We start from the raw sequence: 20,559 nt of genomic DNA, 5'->3' as shown, positions 1-20,559 counted from the left end.
GTCTCTAAGGTGCCACAAGTACTCCTTTTCTTTTTGCGAATACAGACTAACACGGCTGCTACTCTGAAACTTGATAATTGTTGAAGGTGAAGACAAGGTGAAGCCTGAAGCCACCAGGAGTGTGTTTTGTACAATATCATACCATTGGGTAAACACACAAGGCTGCCCTTGGCAAACTCAATGAAAGACAGAGCCAGGAAGTACAATCACTGGAGAGGAAAATCTATCAGTCACTTTCCTCACTACTTTCAAATACTGTTGTTTTTTCGTTATTTTGAAATGGCAGGTAAGAATGGCTGAGGAACAGAAGTGGAGCAGGTGGGCTTGGAGACGACTCAGGATGGCTGAACAGACGGATGCAAAGGAGCCATGTGAGCTTGTGGGCAAACAGCTGGGTGAACCAGGAAGGTTTGCATACGCAGCTCTCTGTGGGATATCTCTGGCTTACTTGTTTCCTGAAAAGGAGCAAAGGTAGGATGGTGCACAAAGCAGATTTTGTGAGGTAGCTGAGGCAGATTCTAATAACAAGCCAATCATGTGCGTGGGATAGATTAGATTATATAGAAAAAGAGCGCCAAAATGGCACTAGTGGCTGCATGAGGCTGTCCTTCCAAAGGTCAAGGAAGAGGACTCTTAAGCATGCCATAGAGGCAGGCTGGTTTAATCAGAGGGTTTAGAACAGATCCTTTGAGGTGTTGAAGTTTATGGGAATTGAGGTTCCACCCAAGATCAGATCCTTTGTTTCTGAAGGTACATCCCTGATTCAGGAAGAGCCTGAGCTTACAGAAAAAAGCTTTCATTTGGGAAAGCTCACAAGAAAGCGTGTAGGAGTTTGTCATGTCCAAGATAACAGGGGCCTGTATTTTTTCTGATCAAAGAGGTTTCATTTACCTGGACCTTGCAAAAGGCCTATAGATCTTCTCAAAATGAAGAAAATGTGCATCAGCTGGGCATCCATGAAAGAGATTTAGGGTAGAATTTTTGGAAGTGCCCAAGTGACTTGGGCTCTTAAATCTCAAGGCTTATCTGCACTGGGAAAAGTACTGTCATAACTGTGCTATTATGGTTATACTGCTATAATTATAGGTGTAACTCCTAGTGTGGACACTCTTTTATTATAAGCATGTGCGCATGGGGTGGTATGCCTGTAGAACTACAGCACTATAGTTATACCTGTACATTTCCCCACATAGACAAGCGCTAAGGCATTTAATGAGACTTGGGCTCCTAAGTCTCTTTTGAAAATAGGACAATGGCACAAGTCACGTTGGCACTTTTGAGAATTTAACCTTTTCTCCTTACAGTGTCAAATACACCGTACAACTGCGAATAAAACACGGAAACAAATTTTCCCTTAATCTCCTGGACTATCAGGCTGCCTCGGTTGTGTCTTCAGATTCTGGGTCAGGACAGCGGGCATTGCGTTCTGCTGGTACAGAGACAGAGGTTACCTATTCTTTCTTCCCTGTGAGCATGCCACTTACTCCCATTTGCGGCGCGTGCGTGCACATACGCACACCCCTTATCTCCCAGAACGTCAATATAGAACTTACACAAGTCTTAAGCATTTCTCTACATTTGATGCCTAGACAATGTTCATTTCTGGCAGGGAAGAAAATTAGGGTCTTGATTTATGTTTTCAGCTGTTTTAAATGCATTTTCTCTGTAATTCCTACAGTCAGAGCCTCTGAAATGTAACTGTATTATTTGTATAAGTTTGTGCTTCCGTAGTGCATTGGAACAGTAAGGAAAGATATACGGCCTAAGACTGATATTAGGGGTATTCTTGGTTATTTTCTCGACCATATTTACTTTCCTTTACATCTAAAATTTCCTTGTGCTTCACTGCAGAGTGAGTCTCTTAATGCTGCTCATGCCAAGCCCCACGCCTACAAAGGGTAATGGTACTGTCCACTCCAGACTGCCTCCTTGCCTACACAACAGGCTGATCGTGTTCAGATATTCTGCTGACTTTTCATTGGTGGTTTGATTTTTGTGTGGACAACTAGAGATCTTTAGAAGTTGAAAGTAAGGCCTGGTGAAAGGCCAAGAAAAACCAATCAAGATCTCTAAAATGCTTTACATGCATTATATTATATCTTGCACCACCTTTGTGAAGAATCCAAGTGTTATGATCCCCTGAAACAGAGAGGGGCACAGACAGGTTAAGTGACTTGTCCTAGGTGACATGAAAGAGCCAGGATTACAATGCAGCAGTGCTAACTTGTAGTCCTGCACTGTAATATACAGACCACACTTTCACCTTTAAACACCAACGTAAAACACTCGCTTGACAGCTCAGGACTTTTTTTATACTCCTAAAAATTTTTTTTCTTTGTTTTCACCATCTTTCTTTAATAAACTGAAGTGGAGAAGCTGAAGGCTAAGGCTGTTCCTTGAATGCCATTTAATCGGTGTTTGAACTCCTACCTAGCATCTAAAATGAAGGTGACTTAGGAAAGAGGAAATGATGAATGTTTGACTCGTATTGCTTGTGTTGTCATGCAGCTCCTTTAGGATGGAGTTCATTGAAGGCTTGGTGAAATGGCTGGAGTTGTCAGACGCTGTCTTGCCTGCCATGACTGCATTCACCAGCGGTTTGGGTGGCGAGGGCACAGAAACCTTTGCTCAGATTTTACTGAAGGATCCTGTCTTGGCAAATAATCCAGTCGTCATTACACAAGTAAGTTCATCCCTTCCCCTCTTCCATTTGGCTTGTGGATAAAGGCCTTGTCAGAGCTGCCTGTCTGTTGTTGAAATTCTCTTTCTGTAGTATTGGGCATAGTAAATCCTAATTCTATATGTATTTAAAACATCAGCTTACCTTCTGTTTAAAAAAAAAAGGGGGGCGGCGGGGAGATAGAGTGACTGACTTTCCACTCCTCTATTCATTCATCCATCCATCCCTATAGTGTGCGAGTCCTAAACATCTGACCTGGCTAGATTCCACTGAATAAGTGATGCCTAAAGTCTTTGATGCCTTCTCTGCTTCAAAATGTGCTGTACACCACCCAGTGCATAAAGCCCTTCCTTCTAATGGGAGAACTATTAACCCTTTCACTGCTCCCATTCTACTGCTGCTCTGTTCTCCTCCTCCCCATCTGCATCTGACTGAAATCAGTGGAACACTTAAGGCAGGTCTACACTTAAAAAGCTGCAGCTGTGCTTGCACTTTAGTGAAGACGCAACTTCGCCGCCAGGAGAGCTTCTTCCATTGGCATAGTTAATCCGCCTCTGCAACATAGTTACACCGATGCAAGTTTGTAGTGTAGACCTGGCCTGAGACACGATGGGCCTGATTTTCATTTACAGTGGGTCCCCTTTACTCAGCTCAGGCAGTGTAAAGGGTCTTAAAGTAAGCACACATACCTACTTTAAGGCTATGTCTATACTACAGCCTGTGTCGGCATAACTTCTATCACTCGGGGGTGTACAACAGAGACTCTTCTTGAATGTCCAGGGACTTTGTATCTTTGGTTCAAAGAGAACAGTAGAATATAGGAGTCTTAGCTACTGATTCTCTCGGTGATTCTGAGACAATGTTTAGAGTAGTTGTATTTCTCACTGGAAGAACAACTGAACTTCTTGAAATAGCTCAGATGAGGAATTATATAGGGAAAAGGTCACTATATGTTGATGTACCCGAGACTTTTTCTGGCGTAACTGGCAAAACACTTTGGTGGGTGGGAACCGCCATATATTCAAACTGAGATCAGCGTTTCCTTGTCACTCGAAGGTAAACATAAGAGACAGACCTTTGACTGCTTTTATCCAGCCATTCTGTGCTTGCCTGTTGTCTCTGTATCCTGCACTTACTCACTTCACTTTTCAGAGTAGCAACCATGTTAGTCTGTATCCACAAAAAGAAAAGGAGTACTTGTGGCACCTTAGAGACTAAGGTGCCGCAAGTACTCCTTTTCTTTTCACTTCACTTTTGTGATTTATTTGATGGAGTTCTGATAACCATAGACTTCTGGAATTCAGTGACAAGTTTCTGTTAGTGCTATGGAGCGTGCTTTTTTAGGATTGTTGCTTGATAATTGTTGTGCAGTGATGCCAAAGGGATGATGCATGAAGGCAGGTGGTTGAGTAGTCTATGGGGATGTACAGAAGTACTTCTTTTTACCTTCTGTTGCACATTGGGCACAGTCTGCCCAGGGCTGAGATTTTCTTTTCTTTGTTGTGAAGTGGCAGGGAGGACTGAATATAAGTCATATCTTGATGTTTGTAAAGACACGTTCTTGTGGATATTACAGATTAAAGGCCATCTTCCGCTGTAGGTTCTGAATGCTGTATTTTTCTCCCTGTTGTAATTTTCTTACACTTCTGCTTTTAAATTCCCAACCCTCTGATGTCTGTCCCCATTCCTTGAATCTGAGAGGAGAGAGGCTGATTCTTATCAAAGTCGTTAGCACTCTTCCCCATCTTCACCACGTATTTTAAACAGAATCTGTCGAAGAGTGAAATCTTGAGGATTATGGGTATTATTTATGTTCATTTCGGGTGACTAATGCAGTTGAGTGTTGGTATGCTGAATCTTTTAAGAACAGTTAGCTCTGGCAAGAAAGACAGCAGAGATATTATGAATGGAGATTACTTTGCACACATAAAGCATCTCGGTAAAAATAAACCTTCAATGAAAACTAGTAAACTCTCTCCTGGAATGTGTTCAAACAATCTTGTTGTTGTAAGTAAGGAACTTAAAGTTGCTAGTAAATTTTTTAGAGAGAGAGTTATTAAAGGTGACCTGAAGAAAGGGCAAAATTGAGCTTGTGCCCTTTTTTTATTTCTTTTTGGTATGTAAAGAAGAGCTGAAAGCTTGTTACTCCTGCTTGACTTTTGGCTTAGAAATATCTAAAATGTCTGGTTTACCGTTTTTCTTCAAGAGACCTTCCTTGGGTGACCCTGAAATGTGGATTAGAAGCTCTCTGTTGTTGGGGAAAGAGTGTTGACTCTTTAATAAAACAAATTCTCTTCCAGCTGTTAGTTGGGTTTTTGGGTTAAATAAGTATTAACAAAAATATACAAAATCCAAAGAGTCTGAATAAAAATCACTTCCCTTTCTCCATCGGGTTTCACGAGTTTGGTATCTGTGGTGTCACAAAACTACTAGTTCTCTAGTTTAGTGGCTTTCAAGCAGGGGTACATGTACCCCTGGGGTATGCAGAGATCTTCCAAGGAGGTACATCAACTCATCTAGGTATTTGCCTAGTTTTACAACAAGCTACATAAAAGGCACTAGCGAACTCCGTATAAACTAAGATTTCATACAGCCAATGACTTGTTTATACTGCTCTATATATGTACACTGAAATGTAAGTACAATATTTATATTCCAATTGATTTATTTAATAAATATATGGTAAAAATAAGGAAGTAAGCAATTTTTCAATAATAGTGTGCTATGACACTTTTGTACTTTTATGTCTGATATTGTAAGCAAGTAGTTTTTAAGTGAGATGAAATTTGCGGGCACGCAAGACAAATCAGACTCCTGCAATGGGTACAGTAGTCTGGAAAGGTTGAGAACCACTGCTCTAGTGGTCAATAGAGTTTTACAGGAGAAGCAGGACATGAATTTCAAATGTAAAAAACAAGCAGTTAGAAGACTGTTTAAAAGAGCCCCTTATGCCAACTTCATACATCATAAAGAAGCAAACAAGGGCACAAAGCCAATTTCATTTTTCTTTTGTAGATCATCTTAACACAACTGCTGCTGAGATGGGGAGAGAAAGAACAGACTATTATTTTTGAGCTAAACTAATCAATACTTGTTTTGTTCCAGTTGACAGCACACACAAGTGTAGTTCAAAGTCTGAGACAAATAGAAACAGGTGGGCACACCTATAGCATCTGATATAAGCATTAGCCCCAGTTTGTCACTCAGTCGGAATATCTGCACCCACCTTTCAGCTTTTGAGACCTGCTTCAATCCGCTAAACTCACAGGCTGACCGTTTCAAAAATGAATGCTGGGAGTTAAGCTCTATATTTAGCCACCTAAATAAGTGGCCTTAGTTTAAAAAAGGCTGAGCCTCCCACAACTCCCATTGAAGCCACTTTTGCCAATTGAATGTGCTTCCCATCTAGGTCAAACCTATCAAGAATTGTTCTCTCGCAGCAATCACCCCAAAGGTTTGCTGCCCAAGTCCTTCTCTTTTCTGGGTCAGTGGGTAACATCCACTTAGAAATGATGGCTGGGAACAATGTTGATCTTTCACTTAAATTATGTGTAAAGATTTAAAGTAAATTGACACCTGTTTGCTTGTTCTTCCGTGAAAGACTTTTCCCCGGTCTGTTTATTCCCGCAGGGGTGGCAGAACAGGGAAACACTGTGGGATGGCTCCACTCCTGCATAAACTCATGCGTGTCTGGGGTAGGGGGGAGGCGAGAGCATGACCCAGAGGGGTTAGAGACCCCACTTTGGGTCCAGGATTAGGTCGGGGAGCAGGGAACGGGACCTTGTGGGTCTGGTACATCTCAAAAACAGGTATGAACACTGGGGATCCTCCTTCCCAGCCTAGAGCCAGCTACCCTTCCCATCCACCAAGTCTCAGTACCTCCCATCACTCCCTTCTTATCCCTCAGCCCTCCCTATTTGCAAGAAGCTCTTTCCCCCATCTGTATTCATGTAACTGATTTGCACAGCTGAATTATACAGCAGAACCTGTATAGAGGATAGAGCCCTTTTTGATGTCTTTAATAAAGTAAATACTAATGGAAACTGCGTGATCATGGGAGACTTTAACTTCCCAGATATAGACTGGAGGACCAGTGCTAGTAATAATAATAGGCTCAGATTTTCCTAGATGCGATAGCTGATGGATTCCTTCAACGAGTAGTTGCTGAACCGACTAGAGGGGATGCCATTTTAGATTTAATTTTGGTGAGTAGCGAGGACCTCATAGAAGAAATGGTTGTAGGGGACAATCTTGGCTCAAGTGATCATGAGCTAATTCAGTTCAAACTAAATGGAAGGATTAACAAAAATAAATCTGCAACTAGGGTTTTTGATTTCAAAAGGGCTGACTTTCAAAAATTAAGGCAATTAGTTAGGGAAGTGGATTGGACTGAAGAACTTATGGATCTAAAGGCAGTTGAGGCCTGGGATTACTTAAATCAAAACTGCAGAAGCTATCGGAAGCCTGTATCCCAAGAAAGGGGAAAAAATTCATAGGAAGGAGTTGTAGACCAAGCTGGATGAGCAAGCATCTTAGAGAGGTGATTATGAAGAAGCAGAAAGCATACAGGGAGTGGAAGATGGGAGGGATCAGCAAGGAAACCTACCTAATTGAGGTCAGAAGATGTAGGGATAAAGTCAGAGAGGCTAAAAGTCGAGTAGAGTTGGACCTTGCAAAGGGAATTAAAACCAATAGTAAAAGGTTCTATAGCCATATAAATAAGAAGAAAACTAAAAAGGAAGAAGTGGGGCCGCTTAACACTGAGGATGGAGTGGAGGTTAAAGATAATCTAGGCATGGCCCAATATCTAAACAAATACTTTGCCTCAGTCTTTAATAAGGCTAAAGAGGATCTTGGGGATAATGGTAGCATGACAAATGGGAAGGAGGATATAGAGGTAGATATTACCATATCAGAGGTAGAAGCGAAACTGAAACAGCTTAATGGGACTAAATCGGGGAGCCCAGATAATCTTCATCCAAGAATATTAAAGGAATTGGCACCTGAAATTGCAAGCCCATTAGCAAGAATTTTTAATGAATCTGTAAACTCAGGAATAGTACCGAATGATTGGAGAATTGCTAATATAGTTCCTATTTTTAAGAAAGGAAAAAAAGTGATCCGGGTAACTACAGGCCAGTTAGTTTGACATCTGTAGTATGCAAGGTCCTGGAAAAAATTTTGAAGGAGAATTAGTTAAGGACATTGAAGTCAATGGTAAATGGGACAAAATACAACATGGTTTTACAAAAGGTAGATCGTGCCAAACCAACCTAATCTCCTTTTTTGAAAAAGTAACAGATTTTTTAGATAAAGGAAATGCAGTGGATCTAATTTACCTAGATTTCAGTAAGGCATTTGATACCGTGCCACATGGGGAATTATAGTTAAATTGGAGAAGATGGGGATCAATATGAACATCAAAAGGTGGATAAGGAATTGGTTAAAGGGGAGACTGCAACGGGTCCTACTGAAAGGCGAACTGTCAGGTTGGAGGGAGGTTACCAGTGGAGTTCCTCAGGGATCGGTTTTGGGACCAATCTTATTTAATCTTTTTGTTACTGACCTTGGCACAAAAAGTGGGAGTGTGCTAATAAAGTTTGCAGATGATACAAAGCTGGGAGGTATTGCCAATTCGGAGAAGGATCGGGATATTATACAGGAGGATCTGGATGACCTTGTAAACTGGAGTAATAGTAATAGGATGAAATTTAATAGTGAGAAGTGTAAGGTTATGCATTTAGGGATTAATAACAAGAATTTTAGTTATAAGCTGGGGACGCATCAATTAGAAGTAACAGAAGAGGAGAAGGACCTTGGAGTATTGGTTGATCATAGGATGACTATGAGCTGCCAATGTGATATGGCTGTGAAAAAAGCTAATGCGGTTTTGGGATGCATCAGGAGAGGCATTTCCAGTAGGGATAAGGAGGTTTTAGTACCGTTATACAAGGCACTGGTGAGACCTCACCTAGAATACTGTGTGCAGTTCTGGTCTCCCATGTTTAAAAAGGATGAATTCAAACTGGAGCAGGTACAGAGAAGGGCTACTAGGATGATCCGAGGAATGGAAAACTTGTCTTATGAAAGGAGACTTAAGGAGCTTGGCTTGTTTAGCCTAACTAAAAGAAGGTTGAGGGGAGATATGATTGCTCTCTATAAATATCAGAGGGATAAATATAGGAGAGGGAGAGGAATTATTTAAGCTCAGCACCAATGTGGACACAAGAACAAATGGGTATAAACTGGCCACCAGGAAGTTTAGACTTGAAATCAGACGAAGGTTTTTAACCATCAGAGGAGTGAAGTTTTGGAATAACCTTCCAAGGGAAGCAGTGGGGGCAAAAGATCTATCTGGTTTTAAGATTCTACTTGATAAGTTTATGGAGGAGATGGTATGATGGGATAATGGGATTTTGGTAAGTAACTGATCTTTAAATATTCAGGGTAAATAGGCCAAATCCCCTGAGATGGGATATTAGATGGATGGGATCTGAGTTACTATAGAAAATTCTTTCCTGGGTATCTGGCTGGTGAATCTTGCCCATATGCTCAGGGTTTAGCTGATTGCCATATTTGGGGTCGGGAAGGAATTTTCCTCCAGGGCAGATTGGAGAGGCCCTGGAGGTTTTTCGCCTTCCTCTGTAGCATGGGGCATGGTTGACTGGAGGGAGGCTTCTCTGCTCCTTGAAGTTTTGAACCATGATTTGAGGACTTCAATAGCTCAGACATGGGTGAGGTTTTTCATAGGAGTGGTGGGTGACATTCTGTGGCCTGCGCTGTGCAGGAGGTCGGACTAGATGATCAGAGTGGTCCCTTCTGACCTTAGTATCTATGAATCTATGAACCTTCTCCATCTGGGAATAATATTAGAGTCCAGGGAGTTACATTGGGTTTGGGAGTATCTATATTTTCCTCCTCTTGTATTAGCAATTGGCTAAGAGCAGCTCACTCACCATTTCAGATTTCCCATACTCAGGGGTGGAAAGAGGGTTGGAAGAGTTTCTAAGACGCAAATTATGCTTAGGCACAGTGGGATTAAACTCCCTGGCAGCATCCTGGTTCTTCAGCTGTGCTCTTCATTTCCAAAGAGATTCCAGGATTTTCCCTATAAAAATGCACGTCTGGCTTTTCTTCACAATGTCTTCCTGGTACGTGAGAGAGAGGCATGTCAACTGAATCAGTGCTATATGCTGTGTGCACACAACCTTAAACGTTGTGAGTGATGAAACAAAAGGAGAACATAGTAATAACAACAGCACTTTGTCCTTCGTTAGCACCCTCCATCTAAGCTCATAATTAATCCTCACAGCCTATATGTGAAAGGCCTGTATTACTCTGTCCGTTTTTCAGATGGGGAAACTGAGGCCCAGATAAATTAAATTCAAACATCTTTAAAAGTGGCCATTAATTCTGGTGCTCAGCCTGAGGGTATGTCTACACTGCAATTAAACACCCACCACTGGACCGTGTCAACTGACTCAGGATTACAGGGTTCAGGCTAAGGGACTGTTTGATTGTGTTGTAGATGTTCGGGCTCAGGCTGGAGCCAGAGCTCTGGAGCCCAAGCCCAAAAATCTACACCACAATTAAACAACCATGCGTTTTTAACTGCTGTGTAAACCTACCCTGAGAGACCTGGTTTTTCAGAGAAGCTGAGCACCCTTAGCTACCATTGACTTCAGCTAGACCTATGGAAGCTCAGGTCTTCTGAAAACCAGGCCTAATGCGTTCCAATTTAGGCACCCAAAACTTGGAGACCTCTGTTGAAAATCTGGTCCTAAGTGAGTTGACCAAAGTCACACAGCATGTCTGTGGCAGAGACAGAACCCACATCTCCAGATTCACAAGCCCTGTATAATTGGTTGGTGCAATCTGATGGTGATATGATCATCTGTGATAAATTTACACACTGTTTCTTTATACATAAGTGAATTGTTCTACCACTTTATGGGTGACTGTTTCTGCCCAATTACATATAGCAGGGTATGGATACCTTTGTGTTTAAAGCATCTGGCTTTGATATATATTGTTTTACTGAAATGATCCACCATGGCTTGTCATATTCATATACAGACATGCTGCGATCACTCAGTTATAGTGTATGTCTAATTCATTATTTTATTTAAGATTTTTGGGTAAAATGCCATCAAAATTTAACTTACTTGTTTCATATTTTGTTTTAGGATCTTCTGTCCTTCTCTCTTAAGGATGGTGAGTGTTCTAATTTGTTTTTAATAATCTTTTATAATATAGACTTATTGACATCACATACTGTAAAACAAAATCTTATTCCAAAGGTGAATATACCATCCCAACTATTATAATGTTGTTTCCATTCTTTTAATGTCAGCAGCACACTGTTTCCTTGCTTTAACTTCAAGAAAACCAATTTTTGTTCTGTAATATAAATGTTTAATAGTAACCTACAGTTAATGAATCTGTACTGCTTGGTGATCTCCTTATCTCACTCTAACCTACAAACCTCTTTCCATCATGGTTTAACATGCAAATGTGTCCTATGTCAGAAAAGTTCTGATGCTAAATAATTTAAATGGGGTTTTTTTTCCAAAGAGGCTTATGGAATTTAGGTACCCAACTCCCACTGAAAGTCAGTCAGGCCATTTTGAAAATCTCAGGCTAAACTATTTGTTCTGCAAGTTACTTCAAGTTACTTCCCTGGTGACCTTTCCAGGGAGTAAATTCTTGATCTCCTGTGAAGCCTATTTTGAACAAATGATAATATTTTTGTTTTCTTTAATAAGCGAATGTTTTGTTTTAATCCAGGAGGTGGATTAAATTACTGGAATGATATAAAGAATGCCTAACTGTAGCAAAGTCTTCATTTCAGATCAATGGCTGCACTTTGCAACTGTGTTTTCAATTCACCTTTGCACAGGACTGAAGTTAATTTATTGTTGTTAAACCTCATCCACCTCAGGAGAAAGTGGCTTTTTTTCATTGGCTTTCTCAGTTTATTTTTAATGGAAAACTGGAACATTAGGCAGCTATTACAATAAAGGTTTCTACATCCCTCTGAAATAATACAAAGTAGTATTTTCATGGCTTTGCCTCGCAAGTTTATTTATCCTTATGCTGGAAAAGCAGATACTAAGCTGTGAGTTAGCAGAAAGGCAGGATGGCACCATGATTCTGGCACTAGCCTGAGACTTGGGTTCAATTCCCTGCTCTGCTACAGACTTCTTGTGTAACCTCAGCAAGTCACTTAGGCACAGATCCTCAAAAATGTTTAGGTATCTCATCCCAGTGAATCCCAGGCAACTGAGCCTGTGTAACTACAGATGCGGTCATTGTTCATAACTCGGGCACTACCAAATTCACAACCATGAAAAACACGTCACAGACTGTGAAATCTGGTCTCCTCATGTGAAATCTGGTCTTTTGTGTGCTTTTACCCTATATTATACCAATTTCACGGGGGAGACCAAAGTTTCTCAAATTGTGGGTCCTGACCCAAAAGGGAGTTGCAGGGAGTCACAGGGTTATTGTAGGGGGGATTGTGGTATTGTCACTTTTAGTTCTGCGCTGCCTGCAGAGCTGGGCAGCTCGAGAGTGAAGGCTGTTGGCCAGGTGCCCAGCTCTGAAGGCAGCGCCCTGCAAGCAGCAGTGCAGAAGTAATGGTAACAGTACCACAACCCCCCTAAAATAACCTTGCAACCCGCAGCCCAACTCCTTTTTGGGTCAGGACCCCTACAATTACAGTGCTGTGAAATTTCAGATTTAAATAGCTGAAATCATTAAATTTACTATTTTTAAAATCTTATGACCATGGAAATTGATCAGAATGGACATTGAATTTGGTAGGGCCCTATTCATAACATTATCCAGCCTTTAGTCTTTCTGTGCCTTGGGTTCCCATCTGTGAAATGGGGCTACTAATTCTTCCTTGCCTTACAAGGATATTGTGAGAATAAATACATTAAAGACAGTGACATGCTCAGATCCTGTAGTGATTGGGGTTAGATAAATACCTAATCTAAACAGATAGTGGTTAACCTATCTGTGAAGTGCTATCTCCATATCTAGTCTCTCACAGACTTGCTAGATGTTTCAAGCTGGTATCTTTACACGCACACCCTTAAATGCAATGCCATCTTTCATGCCAGAGTGCACCCAGAATATGTTATGAAAACAAGAGAACAATGATGTGGAGATGTGCACAGGACAAGGAGCAGATCTGGCACAAAATGTTTAAAATCTAATCTGCTTAAAATATCTTTTTTTCTTTAGTGCTCCTGCTTCCCAGCCCCAGAGTAACTCTTTTTACCATTGAATGCTGTCAGATTGCATTGTGCATTCCTTCATCTTATGAAGTGAAGAATAAGTGCAAACAGCTGTCAGCAATATACATAAACCAAAGCTAGCTTGTAGCTGGATCTGTTTTTATTATTAAACTCCAGTCTCCCTGTTATAACAAATGAAAAGCACCGAATTTAAAGCTTATATCTGGAGGTGCATTTAGACAAGGTAATAAATCTTGCGTTGTCACTTAGATGTTGGGAACTGCCTCATTTTTCCCACAAGTCTATTTCACATTGTTTTTGGCACTGGTCTTGCAGCAGCCTCTCCCTCCTGGGAATGAAATTATGACCCACCTTTCCACAATTGCCAGTGATTCCTTACTGTGAGAGGGTGACGAGAGGTTCTGCTCAACTCCTGCAGTGAAAGGGGTGGAGATTCTTTGCCATGTAGGCACTCGCCTGTTATAGTGAATCTCTCCTGACAGTGAGGAGTTTTGTGGGCAAGGAATACTTCATGACTTAGGTGGGCACGTAGGTCCTGATCCTCAGCTGTTGTAAATCAGGCCAGGTCCATTGACTTCAATGAAGTTAATGAATTCACAGTCCTGGGCTATACCATGTTCTAACTGGTGAAACCTCATTTCTCCTAAATCCGTGGATATGCTGGCATGAACTGAAAGGATAGACAATGCTATCTTAGTACTGTATAAACAGTCACCACCCAGAGCAGAGTGCAACATTTGCTATTTGATCTGATCTGATTAAAATTGATCGATTCCCTGTGTTTCCATCTATTTAAGGCTATTACGATGCCCGAGCGAGGGTGCTGATCTGCCATGTCACTTGGCTGCTGAGAATCCCTTTAGAGGAGCTGGAAGTCTTGGAGGAGTCCCTACTTGAGAGCCTGAAGGAGCAGAAGGAGGAAGCGTCAGAGTAAGAGTGTTTGTAATAGAGCTTTGCATTGGCTATGGGTTTAAAACAGGCTCTTCTCCCAGCATGTAAGCTCACCGTGAATTGCCTGCATTTTACTCTGTTCTCTGACGCTCCCTCCTGTGACCCTAAGCTAGTCAATTATGCATTGATTTTTTTCAGAGGTGTTCACAGGTCCGGCTGACATGAGTTGGAGCTGTGAATGCTCAGCGCTCTGAAAATATGGGCACTGAGGACAAACCCAGCAAGATGCTGAAGGCCGCCCAGCATATCCCAGGATTGGGTCCTTACCTCTCTGCCTTCCTTACTTAAAGTGTGTAACACCCTGGTCTACAGACAGTTTTGGTTATTTCAACTGAAATACTCACTAGTAAGGTCCTAATGAGTATAAGTAAAGGTGGAAGAGTGAGGCCCCAAAGTAAGTGCTATGTATTATTATCATTGTTCAATCCCAGTCTAATCCCCATCTCTACAGTAATGCCTCTGCCACTATGATGTTACTACAAACTTTTAGCTTCAGTTCCTCAGCTGGTGACTTCAATGGAGCCACCCTGGTTTACACCAGCTAAGGATCTGGGACTGGGTTTAGAAAGGTGTTTAGGTGCCTAAAAATGCAAATAGGTGCCTGGTGGGATTTGACTTCAATGGGAGTTAGGCGCTGATCAGTTTAGGCACTTCTGTAAATCTTGCTAGACACCTATCTGCATCTTTAGGTGCCCAAATACCTTTGTAAGTCTGGCCCTTTGTTCTTAATATTTAAGATAATTCATTTCACCCTCATAATAAGAATCTTCATTATAAAACTGCCAAAGCAATAGCACCCTTGGATTGTGCTGGCTTGGGGACAGAGTGGACAGTACTTTAGTTGTCATGCAGAGGGAACCGGTGGAGGCTCAGCAATGTAGTGAATGGTAAGTGTGTTTTGATTCACTTGCAGATCTGCGTAAACACATCAAGTTTATTAGCTTAATCTAATCAAGTGCTAATAAACGCATTAATCAGTCTCGGTGACCCCGTGTTGTTCAGATGTCGCTGTGGGTTTTCTGAACAGCTTGTCTCATGAACTTCTCGTTAATGACTTTATTGTAAAAATGAATAGTCCAAATTATCTCAAAGGTTGTGAATGGCTGAGCAGGACGGGGTTTTACTGGAATCCAGGAGCAAGGGTCACTATTGATGGATTTTTTTTTGTACTGCGGCTGGTAGAAATGGACTCAGTCTCAGGCACAAGTGTGGGAGAATGCACATAGTGAGGGTGACATTTTTTGATTAGTTTGCAAAGTTCTTCACCCTTCGAGATGGTATTACAACAATGGGTCATTATATTTTGTTCAGACTGGAGCTCCGTTCCTGGGGTCTGATCCTTAGAGGAACCACAACCTAACCCATGGACGTTGCACGTGTGCATGACTTCTTAGGCCAGTGTTGAGTGCAGAATTTCATTATATACGTTAGAAGCTTTGCTTTGTGTGACAAAGCTCTGTCCTTGCCTCTGTGGGTCCCATGTTTCCTGGTGGACTTCGCTAGCCTCAGAGGCTCACTGTGACCCTCCACATAACCCTTCTTTCTCTAGAGACAAGGGTCACAGTCTGAGCCATTTTCATCATAAGCCAGCGAGGGAGGTGAGGAGAAGTTATCCTTTCTTGCACAGTCTCTGTTGTCTCCCAGTCTCAGTGATTAAACGGGGAAAAGGTGGTGGGGGGAGGCCAGGCCAACCCTCTACTCCGGGCTCCAGCCCAGGGACCCTAATAGTATCAGCTATAGTAGCTGACCTTTTAGAAACATGACATGTACGATTCCCTGGGCTACTTCCCCCACAGCAGCCCTCACTTCCTCAAGCTCCACTTCACCCTTACCTCAGGGCCTCCTTCCTTGTGCCTGATATGGTGTGTACTGCTCAGTCTCTCCAGCCGCACAACTTCTTCCCACAGCTCCTGATATGCACACCCACCTGACTGACTGGGAGGTTTTTAACTAGTTTCAGCCAGCCCCTGATTGGTTTCAGGTGTCCCAATCAACATAGCCTTCTCCCTGCCTTCTGGAAAGCTCTTAATTGACCTGGAGCAGCTTCCATTTCACTTAACCTGGTACCAGGGATTTGTTTAGCCTGGAGCTAATATATCTATCTCCCACTACTTTTCTATCGCCATCTGGCCTTGCCCCATCACATTTAAAAACTTTCCTTTAGGCGCTAACAACCAGATCATAAGGAAGAGGAGCCTTAAGCATTATTTGTGGGGAGCGGATAGCTTAAGAGATTGGAAATTGGGATATGGAGTCTCTCGAATTCACCTCTTAATCATTGGTTCAAATCCAGCTATGGTCAGTCAGAATCAGACATTGTTACTATTTGAAGCTTTTTGGCTAGCAGTCTATGTGAAACAATCTGGTGTCCATATAACAAAAACTATGACCACAATTGGTCCCCTTGTTGGCAGTCTCAACAGAGAGGCCCCAGAGACTAAATGAATTTGGAAACTGAGCACAACATTCATTCCTAACGATGGTCCCTCCAGGTCTGGGCTGAGGAATATTGGCAAGGGACAGGGTGAGGAAAATGGCCTTTAGTGTGTCCTACCTGGACTTTCGATAAATAGAAAATATATTTGCTAACACTCAGGAAGAGGAGTACATCGCTTTGCTCTGTATCGAAATGAGAAGCTGTTCAGTGCATCTCTTCACTTGGATATATTCTGAGGGATCCTTTTTGGTCAACCTCAGCTCAGATACCGCCAGTCTTTCAAGGATTCCTTCTAGCCTGAGTTAGCAGGAGGACATGCCTTGGCTGCATTTGGCCTTACAATATGGAACTTACTTCTGACTGGTGTCAGTCTTAGCCCATTCCTCATACTTTTCAACAGCTAAAGGCTTCTTCTCCCCAAGGTGTGCTTTGGTATCTCCACAGTCAGCCCCATATTTATAGTCTTTCCTTCGCCCCTGTCTTTTTTTCCCCCAGGTCAGGTTTCCTCCTCTCTGTCCTGGTGCAGTCACTTTGGCCTTTGACCCGCTATCTGCCTAGTTGTTTTGATGGTATTTTAAGCACTGCGCCCTGGTCTTGTTGTGAGGATGATGATGATGGTTATTTCTGTTGTGCTCTTACACTGCCATTCACTGATCCTGTCAGAGTCAGATTGCCTCCAGAGATCCAAGCATGGATGTCTCTTCCCACCCACTCCCTATACATGAGTTCAGCTACCACTACGTCAGTGCCCACAGAGGGCTCTTTGCAACATTGGAACTTAGCAGGGAGTAGGCGGCCCTATGTTGGTGGTGAGTAGGGCTTACGTGAGGGGTAGAAAATACAAAATCATCCCCCACTCTAGCCTCACAGAGTTTACTAGGAAAAGGAGTCCAGCATGAGGTTGCACTGCTCCTGCCTTTTAAAGGGGTTCCCTAGGACAGCCCTTGCCAGTCAAGACGTTGGCAGCCTCTCCATATGCATTTTTACCCTATACTTGTAACACAAAAGATTTGCTCCTGTATCTTCTGATGCAGAAACTTTTGCCTGTGGCCCAGTGCATGCGCAATTAGATTTTCGATATATGGGCATCTGTGACATACCCAGAGCACAGTTTAGAGTAATGAGTAGCTGTGTCACCCTGCCCTCTTACCTGGGGTGCGCTCTACGCTGCTTTGCTGCTGTAGTCTCCGGTCTGGACTGTTCACCAATATTCTCCAGCAGGTCACTCCCAGCTATGTCTGTGTGCGTGCTGCAGCCAGCCACACCTTGGCTCTTACCAGCCTAGATTAAACTTCAGGGTGACCTCAGAAAGCTCCCAGTCTTAGATTTCCCCCCGGATATGTATGTCCTCTACTGCCCAGCCTTCTCCTGGACAATACTAGTATGTTAAGTCCATTGTTTCTTGAAGGTGATAATATGACCGTTTATTAATTCAAGTATTCTCAGACACTTCAATTTAAACAATCTGGATTAGATAAACAGAAAAAACAAGTTTATTAACTACAAAGAGAGATTTTAAGTGAATACAAGTAATGAGGCATAAAAGTCAGAAATGGCTACAAGAAAAATAAAGATAAAACTGAGCTAATGCCTAACTTAACAAACCATGTTAAATTCAAAGCAGAGTTTTTCTCACCACATGCTCTCACCAGTCTTACTGGCCAAACTTCTTAGGAAAGAACCTCTTCTCCTGTTTAATGGTCCTTTGTCCCTTCTCATGCCATGAAATGATGGACAGAAAGAGAGGAGCGGATGCCTTGGGACATTTATTCCTCCTTTTTATGGTGTCAGTACCCCTCTTGGAAAACATTTCTAGCTGAGATTCAGGAGACAGAGTATCTATAGGTAAGGCTGTTCCTTGCTGGTTTTCCTACCTGTTTGAACTCCCTTTGTCTCCCTTCCTGCTTGATGACTCTGTTTATTGCTTAAATGCACATTAAGCAGAGCACACGTTCTTTTGACTGACCTGCTATTCAACTTCAGTTTGGAGCATATGTTAATAACAGCATACAGGGAAATCTTATAACTTCGCATACAGTGTTGCCATACACATTTTATCAGGACAATATTGACTAGCAAATTGAGTCTTCAAATGATACTTTACAAGACATATCTTGTACAAACATTATTTCAGTAGTGTGTAGGGAATGGATAAAGGGGTAGATTCTGTCACAGCATCTACATAGCAGTGTTTCAGATATTTAATCACTGTTATCGTGTCTGACGTGACAGATGTGAACTTCTGTGTTGTGGCATGGAGCACTAAATATTGTCTTTCGAGAAACTGAAAAGTGAGACAAGTTGTATATCAATTGCGTAATAAATCTACTTACTTTCTTTCAAATCCCTGGAGAATGAGCTATATTCTACGTATAAAATCTGTCTGAAACAGTTTATGGTTCTGGAGAAGTAGTTGCAAATCTGAAGTCACTGAGGGTATAAACATAGGCAGGTAATTACCCATGTGGAAACAACAGCCTTATAACCCAACTATGAACCATAAAGTACAAGCCACTGGAAAGGCAGTGTGAAATACCAGAAATGTAGGAGCTTTCAAAGGCAGTGGATGCCTGCTGTAACCAGGCTTCAATGAAGGTTAAAGTTCTGCTGATATTAGTTTTATGATATTGTATTTATAGACAGGATTTAGCCGCCAACTATCCCTGAACCCAGATACCTCAAACCCTCATTACCGAGCTTGAGAGCCAGCCAGCTGTATTCCTGTTCTCTTGATGTCCTTCAATTTATGGTTAGGAAAACAAGAGGGAGATGTGCCTCTCTGCTTTGTAGAAGATCTGCTGGTACCACCAACAATTCTACTCTTTTCCATCCTCTCATGATAAAGCGTGGCATGGATAGTTTCAGACAACAACAAAAGCCTTGCAAGCAGAAGATCATACAAACAACCGTGGTGATGGACCATTTAAGGTCCTGCATTAAAAAAGGCAGCTATAACTCTTGAGCAGCTTCCCAGTCTGTCCCCAGTAAAATCTTAGCATGTTCATTCATCCACACAGGAGCAAATACCATCTAGAACCACTAAGACTGAAGGAGTACCATTAGGCAGCGAAGGTTCCAGTCCTGTAGGAGAAGGTACACTACTGCGGGAGAATATAAGCAAATGTTACCTTTGAATAGGAGACAGGAATATTCTCAGGAAATAATGGTAAATTAAATGTCCTGTGTTCAGGGCCATGACCTGGCCGGGGTGGAGGGGGCGATCTGCGCTCCTCTCCTGACTCTGACCTACTGTGTGCCTTTACACAAGTCACTTCCCCATCTATAAAATAGGGGTAAAAATCTACTTGCCTTTTGTAAAGTGCGTAGAGATCCTCAGGCGACCAGCACTGTCAAAGTGCAAAGAAGGAGTTTTATCATTCTGTGCTAATGCTACCCTCTTAAGACACTTCTGTAACTTGTAAACTCTTGGGGGCAAGGACTGTCTTTTTATTCTGGGTTTTTTAGAGTGGTTCCTGGCCCATGCCTGGGGCTCATATTTGGAACTACAACATTAACCATTGTGGGTTTGTCTACACTGCAATTAAAAACCCGCAGCTGGCCTATGCCAGATGACTCGGACTCATGGGGTTCACCCTAAGGGCTGTTTAATTGTTATGTTGACGTTCAGGGCTCGGGCTGGAGCCCGAGCTCTAGGGCCCTGCAAGTGGGGAGGGTTAATTGGATAATTGAATAACTGCACATGTAATAGACAAAGTGTCAAAAGATCCATTTGCCTATGGAATCATGCCACATGCTTTTTCACGCAGACATTGGGAAATCTTAAGATGTTAAAGATGTAGCCCTTAGTGGCAGCACAGATGTTCTCAGCTTCTAGAGGTTTTCTGTTGCGTAATATTTTTTGCTGTTGACTTCAGTGGTGCCATGTTTTCACCCACTGTTTCATTCTCTGCCTGTCATGTGTAGCAAAACTGTGCAGTACAAGAGTTTGGGTCTTGCTCTAAAGTTTTCTTTATCAAACATACAGCATGCTTAGCAGGATTCCAAAAGGATTAGATAATTGTATGGATAATGAAAGTATCCACAGTTACGTTAACTGGGATTTTTAAAAAATTCCAAGTTTGGAAGGAATATAAATTCTCATGCTTCAGGGCTTAAGCCAAACAATGAGAGGGTTCGGAAGAAACTTCCTCATCTTCAGGCCATACCATAATTGTCCTCTGTACATATAACTTCATCTGAAAAAGCTGGTATTAGCCACTGTCAGA

At 42.1% G+C, this 20,559-nt stretch overlaps 1 protein-coding gene across 1 annotated transcript in view; it reads left to right on the top strand.

The window, feature by feature from the left end:
• Positions 1-286: 286 nt before the first annotated feature.
• TMCO4 (transmembrane and coiled-coil domains 4) overlaps positions 287-20,559 on the top strand; it is an 80,533-nt gene continuing 60,260 nt past the window's right edge. The window contains exons 1-5 of the mRNA XM_038376387.2: positions 287-471; positions 2,509-2,683; positions 10,867-10,894; positions 13,743-13,875; positions 17,270-17,291. Coding sequence (XP_038232315.2) covers positions 293-471; positions 2,509-2,683; positions 10,867-10,894; positions 13,743-13,875; positions 17,270-17,291 — 537 coding nt within the window. The 5' untranslated portion in view covers positions 287-292. The remainder of the gene's footprint in view (positions 472-2,508; positions 2,684-10,866; positions 10,895-13,742; positions 13,876-17,269; positions 17,292-20,559) is intronic.

The sequence above is a fragment of the Dermochelys coriacea genome, chromosome 18 (genome assembly GCF_009764565.3).
Source record: "Dermochelys coriacea isolate rDerCor1 chromosome 18, rDerCor1.pri.v4, whole genome shotgun sequence".
Lineage (NCBI taxonomy): Eukaryota > Metazoa > Chordata > Testudines > Dermochelyidae > Dermochelys > Dermochelys coriacea.
The sequence above is the reverse complement of the archived record's forward strand: the minus strand, read 5'-3'. Positions and strand labels throughout refer to the sequence as shown.